General features: G+C 44.9%; 1 protein-coding gene across 4 annotated transcripts in view; it reads left to right on the plus strand.

Annotated features, from left to right (window-relative positions):
• FGFRL1 (fibroblast growth factor receptor like 1) overlaps positions 1 to 22197 on the plus strand; it is a 176441-nt gene that overhangs the window by 63365 nt on the left and 90879 nt on the right. The window contains exon 1 of one of the 4 annotated variants that reach the window (XM_062613502.1): positions 14633 to 14696. The exons of the other annotated variants lie outside the window; for them this stretch is intronic. Within the exon in view, the coding sequence (XP_062469486.1) occupies positions 14648 to 14696 (49 nt within the window). The 5' untranslated portion in view covers positions 14633 to 14647. Of the gene's footprint in view, positions 1 to 14632; positions 14697 to 22197 lie in introns of those variants that run through there. 4 annotated transcript variants of the gene reach the window in all.

Here is a 22197-nt window from a genome sequence, read left to right on the forward strand (position 1 = left end):
GGGTGGTGAGGCACTGGAATGGGCTGCCCAGGGAGGTTGTGAATGCTCCATCCCTGGCAGTGTTCAAGGCCAGGTTGGACAGAGCCTTGGGTGACATGGTTTAGTGTGAGGTGTCCTTGCCCATGGCAGGGGGGTTGGAACTGGGTGATCTAAAGGTCCTTTCCAACTCTAACTATTCTATGATTCTGTTCTATGATTCTATGCACCAGCAACAATCACAGAAGTGGACTCTCCTAAAGATACTGGGAGGGTGAGAGGGAGAGGATATGCTTTCTTGTTTTTCCACCTTGGCCACCAGCCAGAGGTCCTCCAAGGCACACATTTTGGTTGCTAATCTGTGCAAAGCCCTTACCACCGTGCTCTCATGGGTGTCTGTCCCAGTGCTCAGCCTAAAGCTCACAGGCACGTGGTTGTCTGGGCTATGCACAGCCCTGCGCTGCAGGTCCAAGTTTGGCATTGCAAACGTTCACCATCCACAAGGTTCTGAAGCTGGGTGTGTTTCTTGCAGCATGACACAGGCTTACTCACTGTGAACAGCGTGTTCACACAGGAAGAGGGGAGCGGAGTCACTTCTATATGAAATCCTGAGTCCCATGGGTTATGTGGGCTGCTTTCCCTTAAGGTTGCTGCACATTGTTTCTTCCAGCTCAGCCTGCTGCCCATTAGTCCCATCTGCCTCTTGCTCAGAAGAAGTGAAAATAGAGGGTTTCTTGCTCCAAAACAGCCTCTGAGCTGGTGGCCTCAGTCCAATGCGCCTCCCAGAACACCCCACTGGGGCTGGCATGACAGGCGCCTGCTTTCCTTACCTGTTTAGCTGTAATACATCTCACAGCCTTCCTCTGCACTGCTGCATGGGGCTGGAGTTCTGCTGTCCTGTGGGACCCTGAGCTGGAGAGGGCTGACCTCTCTGCATCCTCCTCCTCCATCATACCTGAGGACAGGTTCTCCATCACAGCAGGGAAATGCACATTCTCTGTATAGATGAGCTTTCTTCCCTGCTGCCAGTTATACAAGTTCTGTGAGTACTGAACCCCCCTAAAATAAGCATAAATGAGAGAACAGGCAGTTTGTAGAGCCCCTGGAAGTTCCCTCCTTTACATAGAGTCTTCTTTCATTTTTGCTCATCTCTTAAGACTATTTTTCTTTTTGCTTTTTCCAATTCCCTTTTCCTTTAGGAAAAAAATGGTGCCATATCTGGAAGCTTTAGGGTCACAGAGTCAGCCCCTTCCTCCTGCTGGTACACGATTATCTGCCTGAAGGGTTTCATTTAAATCACAGCAAATTAGGTGTGTGAACAACTGCTCACTAGTGAAAGAAAGGTTCATATTCCAGTCCTGGGGAAAAAGAACCCCGCCAGCCTCCCAAAAAACCCAGCTTCACATTATCATAAAAGTTACTCCAAAGAAATGCCTTTCACTTGTATAATGATTACTTCTCCTGGGACATCTCTCTGCAATAGCTGTCCTCTTCCTTTAAGTAGTTACATATTGAGGATATGATATCCTGCCAGGAGAGCCTTGATTGCTCTACTTCAGGCTAAATGAGCTGTAGAAAAGAAAGGAGCTTTATAAGATTGGTGCTTTCTGCTAATTGCTCTGCAGAGAGGCTTTTGCAAGCTCCACACTTTGTGCCAGGTCAAAAGCCCTCACCGCACGGCCATATTTCTTTTGCCCTTCTGTACTGGGGGGATGTTTGCAGTAAGAATGTCAGAATTGCTTCTCTTCACCATCCATGGAGGTATTTAGAAGACATGTAGCACTTAAGAACATGGTTTAGTGGTAGACTTGGCAGTGCTGGGTCTGTACTTTGACTTGGTTATCCCAAAGGTCTTTTCCAACCTAAATGATTCCATGATTCTTCTCAGATGTGACTCTGAATCAGAAGGACACTGACATTTTGGGGGGGGGGAAGAAAAATGAGTTAAACGTGGCATTTTGCATTGATTGGATTTACAGACGTGGCTACATAAGCACATCCACAGGCTGAACTCTTCATGCTGAAGTAGTCCCAGTCCTTGCGGTAATGACAGTTACAGCTGACATATGGTGCATCCCCATGTGACTTTGTGTCATGTTGCTGTGCCTGCTTCTTAGAATGGTGGATTTTCCCTGTTTCAGCATGATATTTTTGGTCCACCTATTAGCATAGTATTTGAAAACTCCAAGGCTTGCTGAGCTCCTCATTCATGGCCAAGGTTTCATAGGAGACAGCATTTCCTGGAGGTGGAAGCATTACCCGACTGTCACAGTAGAGCACTGCGGGTCAAAACTGGATTCCTGATGCTGCCACTGAAGCCTTGCAAGGCAGCCTTGCACAAGTCGTGCTGTTTCCATACTGGGCTGCATTACATTTGCAATGTAGCTAATGTGAAAAGGGGTAGAGATGCCAGCAGGGACCCTGGCAGTAGTCATTGTGATCAGATGTGTGGTGTAGGTGGACCCAGTTTTTTCTTCTCCATGAAGTGTGTGAGGACACTGGCCGAAACATTTTGAAGCCTTTATATCAGAAAGTATCCTGTGTCATCCTTACATTAACAGGCAGCTATGCAAAGTATTGTAGTCCTTATGCTTGTTCCCTAAAGGGAATAGTGAGCAAAAGCATCTTCTAGAGAATTTCCCATGCACAAATGAAGTGGAGAGAATGAAACTTTTCACCTTCAAGGTGGTGTACCACTTTCTGCCCTGAATTCTGATTTTTGGATTGTTTAAACCAGAACATTTTACTGTTTTAATGTAAGTTTTATGTTTAAAGCACTGCAGTACTATACCTCCTCTGTGCTGGATGTGCTCCAGTCTAAACGATCTCCGTTCTGCTTGCCTAAATCCCCTTCTATAGTTTCAGCTGAATGTGAAATTCTTTTCTGCTCCTCGCTCTGAATTGCCATGTGCCCTTCCTTGGGGCTGCAGGAGAAGCTCGTGAGCTCCTCGCTGGAAGTGGCAGCATCTCTGTAGTGTGTGAAACGGGGTCCGCGTAATCCTGTGGGATCTTTCAGGATAAAAAGCTACCCTATAAATATTGTATCATTTTCATTGTCAGTCTGGATTCAGGAGTGAAATGATCCCACTTAGTTAAAGCAGGATGAAGTGTCTATTTTCATATTTGCTTAATTGAACCACTGTGTCTGCTAGTAATGGCTTTATTTGAAGCATGTGGTTCTTGTGAGCTGTTAAGATACCAATAGCATTTGGATTAGTCTTTCTGCCAAGAAATCCAGGTCAATTCTTTGGGAAAAAAAAAAAATACTAAGGCAAATTTTATTTTAACAGTGTCTTGAGTTTCACTTTAGGTTCCATAAATATTTTTCAGTGTTCCTTTTGTAAGACCCAGGCGAGCCCTTGGCAAGACATGAGGTCTATCTCCAGAACATGGAATATAAATAAATTCCCTGAACCATGCCGGAGAATTGGAGGTAACTTCAGCCCGTGCAAGAGACCTGAAGCCAAGCAAAGGGTTGATCGTGGTTCTTGAATTACTATTTGTATAGAGGAGAGGGAATGGGGGGGAAAAGGAGAAACAGAGAGAGAGGAAAATACAAACAGTAGTAGAAGGTATGTGAGAGCCCACACCAACCTGTGCAGAAGGTGCAGGTCATTTACCAAGGCAATGACAGAAATGTGACTTCTGCCTGGATTCCAGTTGCTGTCTGCTCCTAATGCTTCCAGAAGAGTTAACAATATTTTCTCATGCCCTGGAGGATAAGGGAGGAAATCTTACATTCTCGATGGGGACTGGTAATGCCATCTACTTCAGGACAAAAAAAGCACTGTGGAGCCATCCTATATGCCCCCATCCCCCAGTTTCCTCTGAATACCTTTGATATTCCTGAAAGCTTGGTTTACTTCTGTGGTTTTCAGAGCTATATCTAAGAAAAAAGGGAGAAAAAAGAAGCCCGTGATGATTTCAAAGGCTTGCCTATAGTTAAGTACTTAACCAGAGGTTTAGGGTGCAGGGCTTTTGATTTAAGAGCAAGCCCTGTTCCGAGGGGGGAAATAGCTGAAATTTTATCCTATCCCTGACCACAGATTGAGATTACCAAAGCAGTACAAAAGCAGGGAGTCAGAATGAAGGAGGTGTATTGAAGGAAGCGGGACCTTGGCTTCTAGCAACACACTCTGGTTGCTGGATCAGCTCCAATAAAAATCTGAATTCAGACGAGCTGAATGCCGTGTTTGTCTGGTTAAGGGGGAGGAAGGTGGGGATGGGTGAAGTTTTTCCTCTACCTCTAAATGTTAAAATAATGGTAGTAGGATGTGAAAAGTACCCGTTCCTGAAGAATGTCCTGTTGTAATATCAGATAGTTAGCAACTGGGTTTCTTTCTTCATTACATGCATAAGCTGAAGGACTACAAAACGTGGATAGAGGTGTGAGAGGCGTTTGCTGGATGAGAACCCTTTTAATAGTGTCTGGAGATTTAGAATTGTATAGTGTCCATAGATTTATATCTGTCCATAGATTTAAAGTTTCCTACAAAACACTGGACAATTTTAATCTCCTTTTAAATTAATGGGAATTGAGTGCTGCTCATACTTCACGAGATCAGACTGCCTCTTTGCATGAGGAATTTCCAGCAGTGATCAATGATCTCCATACCAGTCCTCAGTTGTCTGCAAATACTGAAAGAAAAGTATAAAAGAACCATTAACCCCCTGTTTTCTGCTTTCACAGACAGCTGTCTGGGGCCCTGTAGCAGTTGATACCCTTTCTATTCCTGCTATGCTGTTCCTTATGTATGGTTTGGAAACAGTGACTGAGGTTTGCTAGCAGTTCCTTAATCTGGCTACTATGGACGTTAAGGGGGGGAAAAATCAGGCAACAACCTCCATCTGCAAAACTACTTCTGGTTTTGTGACTGGGCTTAATATACAATGAGCAAAGTCAGATCGTTTTTTACTTAGAAATACCCTCTCTGCCTCACCAAAACAGGAAGCATCTTTCCAGGAATGCTTGGGAAAGCGTTTAGCTTTTGTGTCACTGAGATAACTGGAGAAAATATTAACTTTAAAGCTAGCAAAGGTTTATCCAGATAGAAATACTTTTCACACTCTATAGGTGTAAGAGCTGCCTCTTTTATCTAATGTGAGACCGATTTCTCCTCAGTGTATATCTGTGCATCTCTCCATGGTGACATGAGCAATTATCAGACCACAAATGATGGTTGAAATGTGGAGTGTGTCCCTTGGGAGCCACTGCCCAGGGTCACATCCTGATCCTGTTGAATATGCACCAGAGGTTGCTCTGGTCTGTCCAGAGTACCATGCCTCATGCCTATCATGGATAGCAATGCACATAAATTGAGTTCAAGGCATGTAAAGTGTTTCAAACTCCTTACCTAACTTTGTTCATTCTTATTCTTAAGATACCATCCCTGGCAGCATTCAAGGCCAGGTTTGACAGGACTTTGGAGCAGCCTCGTCTAGTGGAAGATGTTCCTGCCCATGGCAGGGGGTTGGAACTGGATGATCTTAAGGAACTAGATCCTTTCAACCCAAACCATTCTGTGATTCTGTGATACTAATATTTTTCTTCCCAGCGTAGTTTTTTCTTGAATGGTAGTTTCAGTTATGTTTTGGAGCTTCATAAAACTTGCTGAAAAAAGCTTTGCAGCCCATTTCTTAATCCTATTCCATTATATAGCTCATGCCAACAATACGGTTTGGCAACTGGCTGTTTAACTTTCTGCACAATGTCCAAAGAAGTGCAGGAGGGACAGAGCCACAGTTAAGTGCACGCTGGCAGGGTGTATCACAGTATCACAGTATCACAGTATGCTGGAGATTGGAAGGGACCTCAAAAGATCATCTAGTCCAATCCCCCTGCCAGAGCAGGAACACCTAGATAACGTTACACAGGAATGTGTCCAGGCGGGCTTTGAATGTCTCCAGGGAAGGAGACTCCACAACCTCCCTGGGCAGCCTGTTCCAGTGTTCCGTCACCCTCACTGAGAAGAAGTTCCTTCTCAAGTTTAAGTGGAACCTCTTGTGTTCCAGTTTGCACCCGTTACTCCTTGTCCTATCATTGTTTGCCACTGAGTAGAGCCTGGCTCCATCCTCGTGACACTCCCCCTTTATATATTTATAGACACTTATAAGGTCACCCCTCAGTCTCCTCTTCTCTAAACTATAAAGACCCAGCTCCCTCAGTCTTTCCTCATAAGGGAGATGCTCCACTCCCTTAATCATCTTGGTTGCCCTGCGCTGGACTCTCTCCAGCAGCTCCCTGTCCTTCTTGAACTGAGGGGCCCAGAACTGGACACAATATTCCAGATGGGGTCTCACCAGGGCAGAGTAGAGGGGAAGGAGGACCTCTCTCGACCTACTAACCACCGCCCTTCTAATGCATCCCAGGATGCCATTGGCCTTCTTAGCCACAAGGGCACAGTGTTGGCTCATGGTCATCCTGTCGTCCACTAGGACCCCCAGGTCCCTCTCCCCTACACTGCTCTCTAGCAGGTCGTTCCCCAACCTATACTGGAACCTGGGGTTGTTCCTGCCCAGATGCAGGACTCTACACTTTCCCTTGTTATATTTCATCCCGTTATTCCCTGCCCAACTCTCCAGCCTGTCCAGGTCTCGCTGGATGGCAGCACAGCCTTCTGGCGTGTCAGCCACTCCTCCCAGCTTAGTGTCATCAGCAAACTTGCTGATAGTACACTCAATTCCCTCATCTAAATCGTTGATGAATATATTAAATAATACTGGTCCCAGTACTGACCCTTGAGGCACTCCACTAGTTACAGGCCTCCAACTAGACTCAGCCCCATAGACTACAACTCTCTGGCTTCTCTCCTTCAGCCAGTTCGCAGTCCACCTCACTACCTGATCATCCAGTCCACACTTCCTCAATTTAGATGTGAGGATGCTGTGGGAGACTGTGTCAAAGGCTTTGCTGAAGTCAAGGTAGACCACATCCACCGCTCTGCCATCATCCATCCACCGTGTTATTTCCTCATAGAAGGCTAAGAGGTTGGTCAAACATGATTTCCCCCTGGTGAAGCCATGTTGACTGCCCCTCATAACCCTCTTATCCTTGATATACTTTAAGATGGCACCAAGGACAAGGTGTTCCATCACTTTCCCAGGGATGGAGGTGAGGCTGACCGGTCTATAGTTACCCGGGTCCTCCTTCTTGCCCTTTTTGAAGACCGGAGTGACATTTGCCTTCCTCCAGTCCTCAGGCACCTCTCCCGTTTCCCAGGACTTGGTAAAGATGATGGCGAGTGGTCTAGCAATGACTTCCGCCAGTTCCCTCAGCACCCGCGGGTGCATCCCATCTGGACCCATGGATTTATGGATGTCCAGATTGCTCAACTGATCTCTAACCCATTCCTCATCGACTAAGGCAAGTCGCTCCGTCGACCTGACTTCATCTAAGGTCTCAGGGGTACAGGGCTCTTCAGGACTGCCTGCGGCAGAGTAGACAGAGACAAAGAAGGCATTCAGTAACTCTGCCATCTCTGTATCTTCTGTCACCAGGGCACCCATCCCGTTCATCAGTGGGCCTACATTGCCTCTGGTGTTAGTTTTGTCTGCCATGTACTTGAAAAAGCTCTTTTTGCTGTCCTTGACCCTTCTTGCCAGGTTTAATTCTAAGGAAGCCTTAGTCCTCCTAGCTGCCTTCCTACATCCCCTAGCAGCAGCCTTATATTCCTCCCAAGTGGCCAGCCCCTCCTTCCATGACCTGTAAACTCTCCTCTTCCACTTGAGCATACCCAGCAATTCCCTATTTAGCCACACAGGTCTCTTGGCCCTCTTCCTTGACTTCCTACGTGTCGGGATGCTCCGATCTTGAGCTCGGAAAAAGCAGTCCTTGAATGTCAACCAACTATCTTGGGCCCCTTTACCTTCAAGCAGCCTTGCCCATGGGATTTCCCCTAGCAATTGCTTGAAAAGGCCAAAGTTTGCCCTGCTAAAGTCCAGGGTTGCAATTCTACTTGGTATTCTACTAGTCCTACCACACAAGATCCTGAACTTCACCATCTCGTGGTCGCTGCAACCAAGGCAGCCCTCTACCCTTACTGCTTCAACCAGACCCTCCTTGTTAGTGAGGATGAGATCCAGCAGCGCTCCTCTCCTGGTCGGCTCATCCACCATTTGCAGGAGGAAGTTATCATCCACACACTGGAGGAACCTCCTGGACTGCGGCTGGGTTGCCGAGTGGTCCTTCCAGCAAACATCAGGGAAGTTAAAATCCCCCATGACGACCACGGCCTGTGACTGTGAGGCCTCTCTCAGCTGCCTGTAGAAGGCCTCGTCAACTTCCTCACCCTGATCTGGTGGTCTGTAACAGACACCTACAACAGTATCCCCCCTGCCAGCCTGCCCCTTAATTCTCACCCACAGACTCTCAACTCGCTCATCATCTGTCCCCAGACAGAACTCGGTGCATTGTAGTTCCTCCCGCACATAAAGAGCGACCCCACCACCCCTCCTGGCTGGCCTGTCTTTCCTGAAAAGGACATAGCCCTCCATGACTATATTCCAGTCATGTGAGCTGTCCCACCAAGTCTCTGTAATTGCCACCAGATCATAGTCTCCTGACTTAACACAGGTTTCCAACTCCTCCTGTTTATTTCCCATGCTGCGCGCATTGGTGTACAGACATTTCAGGGAGCGAGCTGAGCACACCGACTTCACCCTAGGATTATAGGAGGCCTCCCAGTCTTCATTAATTCTGGAGCGCTGCCCCACTGGGGCAAGCCCAGCAACAACCCCATCCCCCTTCGAATCTAGTTTAAAGCTCTCCAAATGAGCCCTGCTAATTCGTGCCCCAGCATCCTTTTGCCTCTGTGAGACAAACCTTTCTCACTTGACATTGTCCAGACTGGTGCCCTATAAAACCAGCCATTATCAAAGAATCCAAAGCCCTGCCTGTAGCACCAGTCTCGTAGCCAATCGTTCATGAACTGAATCTTCCCATTCCTTCCCACATCATCAGTGGAAGATGGAAGGAGTGCAGAGAATATATAGGCATTTCTCTGCCTGCAGGTCAAAGAGTTGAATTACTTAGGAGGCTGTGCAGCATTTCCAGGAGCTGCTGCTGAGCACAGGCTCCTGGCTAATGGAGGAGGAGGGGACGGATGCTCTCGTCGTTCCTGCACCAAGGGCTACGGTTTACACAGCTTCCTTGTACTGCACAGGGCTTTCCTGCCCTGCAGCTTGACTTGCTCCGTGACAAATTATTCCTTAATTGCTGGATGGCAGAAGAAAAGCTTTACAGCCCTGAGGTTATTGCTAACAAATCAGGTTACAGAAGCCTTGGAAATTATATTGAGCAGAAAAGAAGCACCATGGGGTTTCCTTGGGTGCTCAGGCTGTGTTAGGCGATGTGCTAATGAAGCTTGTTAAAATGCAATCGTACGTTAATGCTGTGGATGCAGAAATGAGGGTAATCGGCAAAGAGGTGCTAGTGAAGCTGTTGTGATTAGCATGATTTGTGTGTGTGTCACCGCTGTGCTCAGGGCCTTCACCCCGCTGTGCAAGGTGTTGTCTGAACACAGCAAGGAGGCTGTGCCCAAATTGCTATGAGGTGAAGGATGATGGCAGGAAGATGGAGAGATGGGTGGAGCAAAGCAGCAGTGGGATGGTGTTGACCATGGGGACCACCAGAGCTTAGTTGCTGACCGGTGATGGTGGGTACGTGGTGCAGGAAAGCTTAAAGGAGGAGTGTGTGGGGAGAGAGCTGGTGCTGATGAAGAGCTCCCACACAGGGCAGGCAGCTTGGCAGAAAACACCTATGGTTTTCATTGAAAACTGTAAAAAAATGAGAAGAAAGCCAGGACTTCTGGGCCAGTTGGAAGAGGGCAGACCTCTGGTAGGAGGAGGCCAGGAGGATCCTTGAGAAGTGAAGACAAGTAGCAACTGTTTGATGTGGCAGGGAAGGAGAGAACTAGACGTGAAGAGAAGCAGATGTGTCCAGAGCAGTGCCTACAAAAATGGATATGAATGAGGCCAGAGTGTGCTTCGTCAAGGCTGGAGCAGAGGAGTCACGATGAAATATGATGGGAGCCTGGATGAGAAATGCAAGTGAGTGTAGGGACAGCCAAGGCTGGGGTTTATCAGTAAGCTGCAGGAAGACTCCGCAGCTCACAGGATCTGGAGAGCTAGAGCAAAGTAAAACATAACACTGGGGATGTGGGCCTGAGCGACAGGCAGGACAGTAGCAGTGTCTGCGGCAATTAAAGCAGGAGGTGGGGAGGGGGAGGAAGATTAAGAGCTCTGAGCTTGAGCTGACAGCTCGACTTCCATGAGATGTCAGGGAGACAGGCATGGGTTTTGTCCGGACAGAGAGAGACAGGCCCGGATGATCAGATCAGACAACTGGGGGCACTGATTTATGTGAGAAGATTAGAAGAGCTACTTGTAAATATATGTGTAGCTTGGCTAAGTGACACCTGAGGGGACAATAACTGTCTGCAAGTGTATGAAGGGGTTGGATACTGGAGCCAGGAGGAGGGGGAGGGAACAGCTTAACAGTGTAGATGAGGATTTTGACTAGAGGCAGTGGAATGAGGTGGAGCGAAGCAGGGTGTATTGCCTGGTTAGGGAAAACGTCACTGCAAAACTGGGGAGACTCTCCAGTAAGTCTTGAAGCTCACATATCTATCTGGGTACCCACCTGCACCCCTGTTATCACAGGGTGCCTGGCAATCTAACATTTGTCCCCAGAGCATCCCAAAGAGAGAGCTGTCCCTTTGTGTAGTTGTGGCACTTCAGTACCTTGTGTATCTGCCTTGAATCAAGGACCTAAGAATGTATCTTAACCATTGGGCTCTCTTTCCCTTTACTTGTCTCTGTTTTAAAGTGTCAGTCCTGGTGATAATACAGTAGGATGGATGGGAAGGAGACCTAACAAAGCTCCTCCAGCCTACAGTTTGTGTGGTCTTCCCCGCATGTTCCTTATAATATTTTACTCCTTATGAAGTTTTACCCTGGGAAGCCAAGAGAAGAAGCAGGTATTTGTTGCTCACTCCTACACAAAACTGCTACATCCCCAGTGTGGGGTTGTACAAGCATCAGTGGGAGACTGAAGGAGAATGTGAATTGCTGATGGGTATTGCACCTCTTTCTGTGCACAAGGTGCATGGGGTGTCATCTCCTACCAATGTCAAACCAATTACCTTAGTCTCACTGTGTGCTGGCCAAAAAAAAACCCAACAGGTGGGACTCAAATAATTGTCTTTTCCATCTCTTTATGCAGACTTTAGCTGCATCTCAATGGTATAGCACTTCAGCAGAGACCACAGGTCTATTTGTTTTATCCTGCAAGGAGCTCATATTTGACCTTGGCGCTCACAGTTGAAAGCAGAGCTCTCTGCTCTGACTTCCACTTCTGTTTCAGCAGGACCAGAATCTGTGGGGCCTTTCTGAATATTTCCCTCCTCACCCAATATTGCTGAAAATGAGCCCGAAGTGTTGACAGACAGCAGCACACTCTGTGTGTAGGAATCCAACATAAACAGACTTGCCGTTTGTGTACTTGGACATGTTAAACGAGGTCTCTGCTTTGATCTTCCCTGCACTATCCTAAAGCCCAGCAAGCAAAGGCTAAGTAAACACACCTTTGATTTCAGGGCTGTTTGGAGCAGAGGTCTTGTAAAACTTTTATCAAGGGCACAGCAGAGCTACTGAAGTCCCTCTTGGACTGTAGGTGCTACAAGAGGGGCAGTGTGGTTTTATTGACCCTAACGTCCCTCTTCTCCTTCCTTCCCATAATGACAAACATCTGGGGATATGAGCCAGCTTCCTGTTGATTGTAGCATACCAGTTTTTCTAGGAGAGACACCTGCTTATAATCTCCTCTATGGTGAATGGAGCATAAGCTATATTAGACCCTACAGCTATTGGATCCCACAGCCGGTATAGCTTTTTGTGAATGCATGTCATAAAAAAGGTTAAATAAATCTCAGGGGATGCACTGGGAGGAAACACTCACATTACTAATCCTGTGTTTTCAGCACTCCTGGGTCAAACCCCAGAAAACCAGTACCCTAGGTTTAAAAAGCATAAATGCCATGAAGAATTGGCTTTTATTTGCTTCCTGGTTTTAGCATATTTAGTGATTCCCCACAATAACAAAGGACACAAATTTCTTTTCATGTTCAAATAAACAGGAGATTCTCCTTCGGGATTATGGCCTCAGAAAACAGACATTAACAAACAAGCACCTAATATCACAAGATTTAAAAAAGAAAATGGTGAATGCTGGCAAATTCCCCTCAATGTATGAAACACAAAAGTTATGTTGGCCTCTGCTTTCTTTTAGTTTAATATTTGTATTTGCTTGGGGGGTTACACAAAGGAGGCTTTGGCTTCCCTTCCTACTGTAGGAAAATGATATGAGTGTAAGAAAGATCCCGCAAAGCTAATTTATTTATCTAAAATTATGAATTTTCCATTGTTTTCAAAACTGAGAACCACTGTGCTTAGCAGTGATGAAGCCCAGGCTCTTACCGATGAGCCAGAGCTGTGGTCCTTACTTCCTGGGCCTTTTAATCCCAAACTTGGTAGCTCAGGATCAGAAGTTGCAGCATTTTGCTTGTTGGTTTTTATCAAGGTGAGTACCAAATGGTAAATTCATTGGCCAACCACTCCATGCCAACCCTTGCCATACTTCCTGTAGGTAAAGCTGAGATTGTTGGCTAAGTCCGAGCTCCTACCAGTACATTGTGAGGCTGTGTGCATCTAGACTCTCTTTTCTTTTGCCCTCACGTTTCTATAGCATGGCCTTAAATAATGACCTTTTTTACACTGCCTTTTCTGCCTTAATCACCTGCCTTCGTTTACTGTGTGTAAAACAGTGCCCTTGTTTTCAGAAGTGAATTTTGTCTTTTGTCAAACGCGCTATTAGATAAAAAAGTGTTTTTAACAGCCCTTCATTTGTTGCTATATGATGGCGGTTCTTTGATATCTGAAGGGGTGTGCAGCACTGTATGTGATCTATAACAAATTGATTTTACACATTTCCATTTTTTATCGATGAGTCTTCCAATGGGGTTTCCCTGTAATCAGATTGGAGATTACCGCGGCACAGCCGTTGGGAAGGGATCGGAATTTACATGCAATAAAGATTAGGGGATTAGTGACTGATTAGGAAAGTGCTGGTTTATTCAGCCACAGGTACAGCAAGGGGTCTTGCACGCCTGCTTTTCTTCTGACCTTGGGTTTTGACCCCTTGACTCCTCACTTAGAAATGCCAGCGTGCAGCACAGAGTGATTTCTGATGTGGCTTCTTTCAAGAACAAGTTCAAGTCATTGCAACAGTAAAAACTCCTGTTCTTGGGAGCAAAGTTCAGAAATCCTTATGCGAGTGGACGCTTTGCTCTGATGTCCATTGACCAGGACAAGCTGAGCAGACAGTGGCAAAGCTTTAATCTGGAGTCAGGAATTCCTGCTGACAGCTGATGGGATGTGCGTGTGCTGGTACACGCACGCACAGTGGGGGATAAAGCAGCTATGTAATCACGCGGGGAGACCATATTTCTCCATGCACAGCTTTTCCTAGATAGCTGTTATGCTCTCCAGGTTTCTCCACACACACACACACACACTTGCAAGAGAGTAGCTGGGACCATACATTACCAGACTGTGAGGTAATAGGAGTGCACAGTGATAATCCAGTGTAGCTCTATCTACCTGATAGATATGATGTTACATGTCAGTGCGTAGCCCGCCACTGCAACGACGTCATTTGGAATTACAGGGCAATTGATGTCAGCAAAACACTCATTAGCTGTGTAGCTGCTGGAGTTTGGGCAGCTCAAATAAAGCAACCGTACTGACAGTCACAGGCTGTGCTAATAACAGGGGGTTGGCAGTTTGCTTGTGTGTCACATAATAATTAGCATCATCTTTCTATTCATGCAGATTTATAGAGATAAAAGGCAGGCGATGTGGGATCTTCAGCAAAGGTGAACTATTTCCAAATCCTTTGGATAGCTTGGGGAATTTAAATGGATTTATACTTTAAATATTTATTTTTAGTGTTTCAGTTTAGGTAGAATATACTTAGATACCGTTTTGGTAACATCATCCATCCTGAGATATGCCACACTGGTGTGCAATAGAGATTAAGGAAGAATACCTTCCTCCAGATGAACTGAAGCATCTTTTGAGCAGCACGGGGTGCAGTAGAGCTTTGGACGTGATATACACTGATTTTTATCTGATCTTAGCTGCTGAACAATCCTGGGGCTGTCCAGAAAAGCACCTGCTAATCCTAGGCACAAACCGTGGTGCTGTGATTGGATATAGTAAGCTTAACAAAGCAACAAGTCTTCACTAACTCCTGCTAGAAAAACTAATAAAGTCCACACAAGAGTGCACTAACGCTGTGAACAAACCAGCATGTAGAAAAGCAGGAGCAGTGGAAATGGATCTGTTTGAAGCTGTCCCAGTCACAGGCAGGCTGCAGAAATCTGGACTAGCCTCTGTCCAAGGCACCAGCTGAGCCCTCAGACTGTGCCAATGATAACTGACAGCCAGCAGGTCACTTGTGTATGGACTTGTGCAGGCATCACTGTGTGTTTTACACTGTGCTGTGGCACTGGTCCAGGTATGATCCGTTTGAAGGAAAGGTTACTGCTTTCCTTTGGGTATGGCTGGGAGCTGAGGCTGTTTCCTATATGAGATCTGACAATATTCTGCAGGTATGAAGGCTTCATGCATTAAGAAGTCCTGGCTTCTGGCAGTACTATCAGGTATCATGTGCTTTTACATCAGGTATGGTGTGCTTCAGTGCCTGGGGAGCAAGGAACCAGATGTGAATGCTATAAGAGTTCAGCGATGGTTTCCATGTTTTCCTATACAGAAGACTGGGCGTCTCTTGAGTTTAAATGTAAGTTTTCACTGAATCAACCTTGTGAACACTGTCTTTTAAAATGCATTTAGGTATGGTCCCCTCGTGGGAGAGCTGTACAGGTGTGTCTACGTTAGCTTGTAGAATGGCACAGCAGGAGCAAATCTTTAAAGTAAAATATTTGGTGCTGAGGAGGTGATGTTCACACTGGAGGCATTTGGGGAGTTTATTTTGGATTAGCTCCAGTCTGGTCATGTAGTTTGAGTGCTCATTAATGGAAATCCAAGAGCAGAGCTTCTGCTTTTTTACCAGGAACCCCACTAGCAATTTTTGGCTGTGTCTGCTTTAGCAACCGGTGGGATTTGCAAAGATTGGATCAGTAAAGCAAAGCATTTGATGCTGAGGACCTGGTACCCCCATTACAGAGGGGTGTTTCACTTCAGAATAGGCTAGTCTACTGCTATGAACTAAATGCCCATTGGAACTGGAGCACTCCTTGCAGCTCAATCTCATATAGAAGCAATTCAGTTCATGTGCACCAAAACTGTTTCATGATGTGAAGTATAACTGGTTGGGATGATAAAAAATATATCACTTTAAAGCACATCCCTGGTCCAAACTAAAACACAAATATAGGCACATGTAAGGTAGACCCTTCTGGTGACAGTTTAATTTGGAGGAAGCTGGATAGAGCATTTCCATCACACATACCATGAACTGGAGGTTTTTGGTAGGGCAATGTTGAATGGTTCCAGGCAGAATTTTAAAGTGCTGCTGTCTCAAATCAAACTGGTTTCCTATTTTATGGGTAGAGCAACCCAATTATTATCGCTTAATCAATATACTTTTAAAAAGTTGATTATTTTGTTTGTACGTTTCATTTTAATTTGCCAAAACTGTGATGCAAAAGATTTCTTAAACTGAAAAGAAAAAGAATATTGAAAGAGAAATCCAGAGAAATTCTTGTTTCTTGACAAAAAAGTTATTTTCTGATAGAGAAACATTTCTGCAAAACACTCCATACCAGGTCTGCTCTGCAGTCATTCAGCTAGAAGTGCTTTGTGCTCTAGAGAAGCCTCCAAAAATATCTTCAGTTCTTAAATACCAGAGTGTTTATCTCTTTGTGGTCACCAACAAACAGTTGTCACCACGTTTTTGTGGTAACCAAACTTAGAAGCCCCCAGTGACAAGGGCAGAGCAAAGAGAACAGCCTTACCATGTAGGGCACTGCCACTGATTTCCCAGCAGCAAAAGGCTAATGGGTATTTTGGCAGTGTCTCCTGTTTGAGAGTGAGTGTTCAAGTTGGTTTTTTTTACTGAGCCCTTAATTCCATAATCACACCTTTTCCATTGTGGCTATTGGAAAAGGCCAGCAGGAAGCAGCACTGGATGGAAGAGTTTAAAGTCTTCTCCAACCATCCCTTAGAGAGAAGTTTCTAGAAAAAATTATTTTAGAGAATATTCTGAGGAAAACCAAGCTCTTGGATGCAAGTGAAAAAGGCTCCTGTGTCAGTGTATGGCCAAAGACTTGCCACTGTGGAAGGCAAACCAGCTATTTAAAGGTCTTCATTCACATCATTCCCGAACATGGCACGAAATCAACAATCGTGATTTCTGTTTCCCTGCAGACATAAACAATGACACTTACAATTTCCTGCTTGTGCAGCTCTCACACAAACGTCTGTCTGTAAGGGAAACGGCTAATTACTTATTAAACTATGTACTGTGCTTTGACTGGGTTAAATATTGACTACCAAAGTTCAAGGGGAATCCATGCCTCCAAATGTGAACTTGGGTATCCTATTTTCTTGGAGCTATTCAAATAAAATGATTGGGCAACAAATTACTGCACGTAGGCAGGAGGAACAAAGAAGTGGACAAAAACTAGAGCAGATTGGTTCAGAAGTAAAAGGCTGTCTTTGAAGCACTGGGTTTTGGAACATGGCTGCGAGTGGTGGCTTGAAGGGGAGTTTTTGTTACGAAATGAGTGAATTAAACTGAGATTTGCAGAGTGTCTGGTTTGTTTTGCTGAAAGTCCTGGGAGATGGTGGGTGATTTGGCTGGGAAATCCTCTGGGCTCGTGAAGCAGGATTTGCATGGTTGGGAAGCAGTTGGAAGGGCAGAGTACAATAGCGTTTGGGGTAGATTAACCCCAGAAGCTAATTCAGAGCTGCCTGACTGGATTGTTTCCCAGAGATTATGGGAGGCAAACAAATGCCTTATGTTGGCAGGAATGGCCCCTGTGTGACTTGTGGTGGGCATGCTGGGGGTCGGGTTAGGTTTGGTGAGACTAGGTGGGGGATATGGGGCAGGATTTTCAATTGGGTTCTGGACCCTCCTGCATCTCTCAAGACAGAGGATTTCCAGCTTTCTTCCAGAGTTAGGCAGTCTGTCCTTCCTGGAAACAGGAGGCTAAAAAAATGCCTTTTCATTTGCGAACCTTGAAAACGTGTTTTAATGCCGCCTCTTGAAAAAGCACATTAGGAATGCTATTGTTCAGATGAGTTTGTCTTCCTAAATGGGAATGAAAAAGGCAGATTATGGGTATGTGTGCTAACACACCTTGGTTGTACTTACGTCTTCTCTAAGAAGAGTTTTCTGGTTATCCATTGAACTGCATACCTGAACTGCGCCGTCAGTATAATTTTTGCCTTAGAGTAGGAATATTAGTCTTCTTTTCTGGCCCACGCTAAGCCCACTGGCAGCACTTAAGAAACAATAAATAATATCTTTTATTCCACACTAGATGAGAAACCCTTTAGCATATCAAGTCTGTTTCTTCAAGAGTAATTTGAAGTAATCCTAACTCTCCTCTACATTTGCTACCTCAAAACCTAAGGGATAAAGTTACTATTTTTGTTGCTGAAAAAAGGTTCAGCAACACTTGCAATTGAATGTCACCCATACACATTTAATTTAATAAGATGGTAATTTCATGTTAAATAAATACCAACTCAATATTGAAAACATATGCTCAAAGGATTTAAAATCCATGTAAGAGATACGCATCTCATCTACTGTTGTTGAACTGCAATAAATCTATGCAATAATCAAGTGCCAATTGTTTAAGATACAATAACTATTTTATTAAATCTCAGTGAAATGCATGTGCAGGACACTTAATTAAATGGAGCATGTTCCCAAATATTCTATTTTTCTTATTTTTGGAACATCTAGAGTAGAAAATTTACTGGCAGCCTACACCCAAGGGGCTAGTTATTACTCATGTAAAAATATGGCAAGCACTTCTTGTCCTATCAATAAATATCCATTTCATCAGGAAAGTAGCTGCTACCTCAGAGGTAGGGAAGAAAGAGAAAATATGTCACTTTGCTTGTTGTAAAATGAATCCACAACGCTGTTTTCTCCATCAGGTTGTTGGGCTCAGCTGTGTAACCCAAGCTTAGAACTTGCTTATAGTCCGCTATTCCCAAGGCTAAGCTTGAGCAGTCATCAGGGCCAGTCAGCAAATACTTGTGGTGTTTTTGTGTTCCTCTCTAAGAGTCTCTGTTTCACAGAGCTGCTGTTGTTTTTTTCTTTAATCTTTTGATTGTTTTTGATAAGCATTGTTTTTGTCTGTGGGCGCCTATGTTTTCAAATCAAGAAGGACTCATTAGCTCATCTAATCTGATCTCCTCATGTCACATAGCAAAGCATTTGGCCCAGTTACCCCTACGCTGACCCCTACTTTACTTGGCTAGTGTGTACCTTTGGGGAATGAGAACTGTTTTGTTCTGAGCATATGAAAAGATGTTGGATTCACCAGTCCTTTCAACTCCTTAATGGTATACATGAGCAAAACATTCATCCTTTTATCTTTCTCACAAAGAATTTTATAAGTTCTGCTTTTCATATAATGCCTTTCCACTGTGCAGAGAGCCAAGAGTTCCTCTTTCAGGAACACCTACTCATGTTGACTGAAGCGCTTGCCATCATTGCTTTGTAAGCCCTTCCCTGTAGGATTTGCTTCTTGGTAGGCGTTTTGTCCAGCCCCCAGTGTAGTGAGGCCTCTATCTATTGATCTGTCATTACAGATTGAATACCAATACAAATGATGTGTAAGTGTATAATCCTCACATTGGTCTTGCAGAGAGGGTTAAACTGTTGTAGAAAGTGTTAAACTCCTACCAGGATTTGTCCAGCCCAGCTTTCTAGCAATGGATGACCAATAGTTAGCCAACCCTGGATTCAAGTTTAAAGCATGGCTTTTAGATAGTCCTTTCCAGCCATCCATGTACATTCAAAGGATGGGAGAGGTGAAGGAAATCAACTTCGATGTGAACAACCTTGCACTATGAACTTTGGAGGATCAGTTTTTACAGCAATGAGTATGGTGAAGGCCAAATATTGCCTCAAGTGCTGGTGTAAGAGGCTGTGTTTATACCAAAGAAATGGTTTGGTTAGTGGCTGTTGTCCAACTCGTTTGTCTCACTATCATAATGAAAGATTTCTGTGCTTGGCTGTATGCTCCTCATAGGACACGCATTCTCTGTGGTACCCCAGTCCATGATGTTAATTCCTTGCGTGCATTGATGAGCTGTTTGGGTGCTTCATGGCAAATGACTTTGCTAATTTGCTAACACAGCACTTCAAAAGAAATCTTATCTCCATAGAAAGTGAATGTGTTTGGTATTAAATAATAAAGTATACATAACCCATGGGACTCTTAAAACTTATTTAACTTCTGTATAAACTTTACAATACAGTATGTGGATATTATAAATTACTTTCCATTCCAAGAAACTGTCCAGGCTGGTTGACCTTCCTTGGAATTTCCTCTTTGTAATTATGTTTAATGTGTTAATAAAGTTCACTTTGAACTGTATCATGGCAAATGGTCTCATAGGACGTGGGTCAGTGCTGGTGCGTTCACCATATGTGAAGCTTGATGTTTGCATGCAGTTTAGTTGAAGGAGTAACAAGGCTAAGTCCAAACAATTGTAGGAGCAGTATCTCCTCCCCAGGTTAGCAGTAAAAGGGGTTCATGGAAAGTTAGGAATGTGGAGTGGGAAATCATTTAGCTTTCACTGCTAGGTGTTACTAAATTATAGTGCTAGGTTCAAGTCACTATCAAAACACCATATATCTAGAGGGTTTTCACACAGAGCTATAAATCATGTTTACTGCATGTATGAGTTGAATGAGTGCACGAACTTTGCAATGCAGTCCAGGAAAATATAATTACATGTGTGTGTGTTTTTGACTGTGAGAAATACGGACAGGAAGCTCCAGGCTATTCCTCTGGTGTGTCTTACATACACTTCTAGAAATTGTTTTTGCTGCTTCCCGGAGATAGCTGTTTGCTGAAGCAAATTGGCTATCTTGGGTTTTACATACCTCCTTTTGCCAAGAAGTGGCAACCACCATCCCTTCCAAAGCACTGGGTGGGAGAGCAGGAATGCTGGTAAAGCAGAGTCAGCAGCAGAGCAGCAAGTGGGGCTTTTCTGTGGTATAGGATGGTGGATATAAATTGAAAATTGCCCAGCTGTTCAGTAGGACAGGTGTAGGATCTGTCTTTTATATAATGGAACAGAATGGAGATTCCAGTTGCTTGTATTTGTAAATGAGGCGAATAAATCTGCACACTTGTCTGCATGTATATGAGCAGAAATATTTAAAACAAATGAGGTGATCACAGCGTTTCCCTGTTAATGTTTGACTGGGCTTATACGATCTTGCACAGAAAGCTTGGTATCTGGCTGGGCTTGATGGCTTCTTTCTGGGTCTACTTACATGTATTTGCGGATGGGGAACCTACAAGAGAGAAAATAACTTGGTGGAAAATGTAGGTTTAAATTATATTTTAAGCCTGATTGCACCCTGGCCCTTGGAACTTTTGGCATGATCCCTTCTAGTAACTAAAATGATTTGAATGTGATGGGGCAAAGTTATATTTAGTTTGTATTTGGAGAAAGAAGAACAAGCAGCCACAGGGGGAAGCAGCTGCATTCCCGTCACTTCTTCCCAAGTCACATCCATGGATGTCAAACCCCACCCTCCCCCTTAGCCAACAAATGATTCTCTCAAACTATTGGGTTGAGGACAAGGGGGACTGAAGAAAACCTGTGCACGGTGGGTTTGTGTCGAGGTAGGGTTTAACCTACAGTAACAGCTCCTTCTGGTCGCACAGGCTGTGAAGTCAGCTGCCTCTTCTCCAACACGGTGGGGCTCTAAAGCATGTTTCTGAGCAGTGCACTGATGCCATAGAGAGCTGCCTTTGCCTAATGGAAAATTGCAAGAGTGGAAGCAAGAAACAGTGGTTGTTTTCCCTCTCTCCCCACCATTGCCCCTCCTTTCCTGACTATAAATGTGTGAAAATCCATGCCAGCACTTTTGTTGGAATGCCTACCTGGGGCCTCGCTTTTGACCCCTTCTCACATATCCCATGGCAAAATGCTGCAGAAGTAATTGTTGCTTCCAGGAACATGAGAGGTTGTAGATTCTCAGCACTTAAAGACTGACTTTTTCAAGAATCATTGCCTAGTGGCTAAGAAATAAGGGGGAATATGGTGTAGGACACCTCCTCCAGGATTTACAGCAGGGCTAACGAGCACTGCTCTCTCCTCCTATGGTTTGAAAGGATCCAGTCTGGAGCTTTGCCCCATGGGTGCAGGCACATGGCAATTCATGACACACACACACACACACACACCCCCAGACAGAAAGATGGTATAAACTGGCATTAAAAAAATTGTGTTGGTAGATATATGAGCTCACAATTGTAACAACCTGGTCTAACAAAATGATTCAGGCTTGATGTAAGGAAAAAATTCTTTACAATGAGGGTGGTAAAACACTGGTACAGGTTGCCCAGAGAGATGGTGGATGTGCTGTTCCTGGAGACATTTAAGGCCAGGCTGGATGTGGTTCTGGGCAACCTGATGTCCCTGCTTATGGCAGGCGGATTGGGCTAGATGACCTTTGAAGGTCCCTTCCAACCCAGACTATTCTATCATTCTATGATTTCAGGTTTGTAAACAATCCCTTGTGGTGTGGCTATCCAGCTCTTGTGGGGCTGCCCTGATGCGTAACCCACAAACAAGGCAAATGGCCATAAGGCATTGCTCTCAAAGTATGTTAAATCATTTCTGCTCACATGCAACACAAAGTTAGAGCCGAGGATGGCTGAGGCTGTGGCACTGGCTGCTTGAGGAGTAATTGCATCTGCTTTTTTATGCTGCATTAGAGCACGTGAGAGCAGCCTGCAGCAACAAGGGATGGGAAGTTGGCAGCAGTCAGGGTTCAGCCTGCTTTTACCTCCTTGTCAGCTGAAGGTGAAGCAGCAACTGCTTTCCTTTGATTTTGCCTCTGTAATTAGCTATAGCAGTGCATCCACTCTACATGACCACGGGCTCTGCTCTCAGCTGTGAGCACACACATGCCCCAGTCCTGTGGGGGACACC

Source organism: Pezoporus occidentalis, unplaced genomic scaffold (genome assembly GCF_034315485.1).
Source record: "Pezoporus occidentalis ecotype Australia unplaced genomic scaffold, CSIRO_AGI_Poc_V1 ctg168, whole genome shotgun sequence".
In the NCBI taxonomy this organism is placed as follows: domain Eukaryota; kingdom Metazoa; phylum Chordata; class Aves; order Psittaciformes; family Psittacidae; genus Pezoporus; species Pezoporus occidentalis.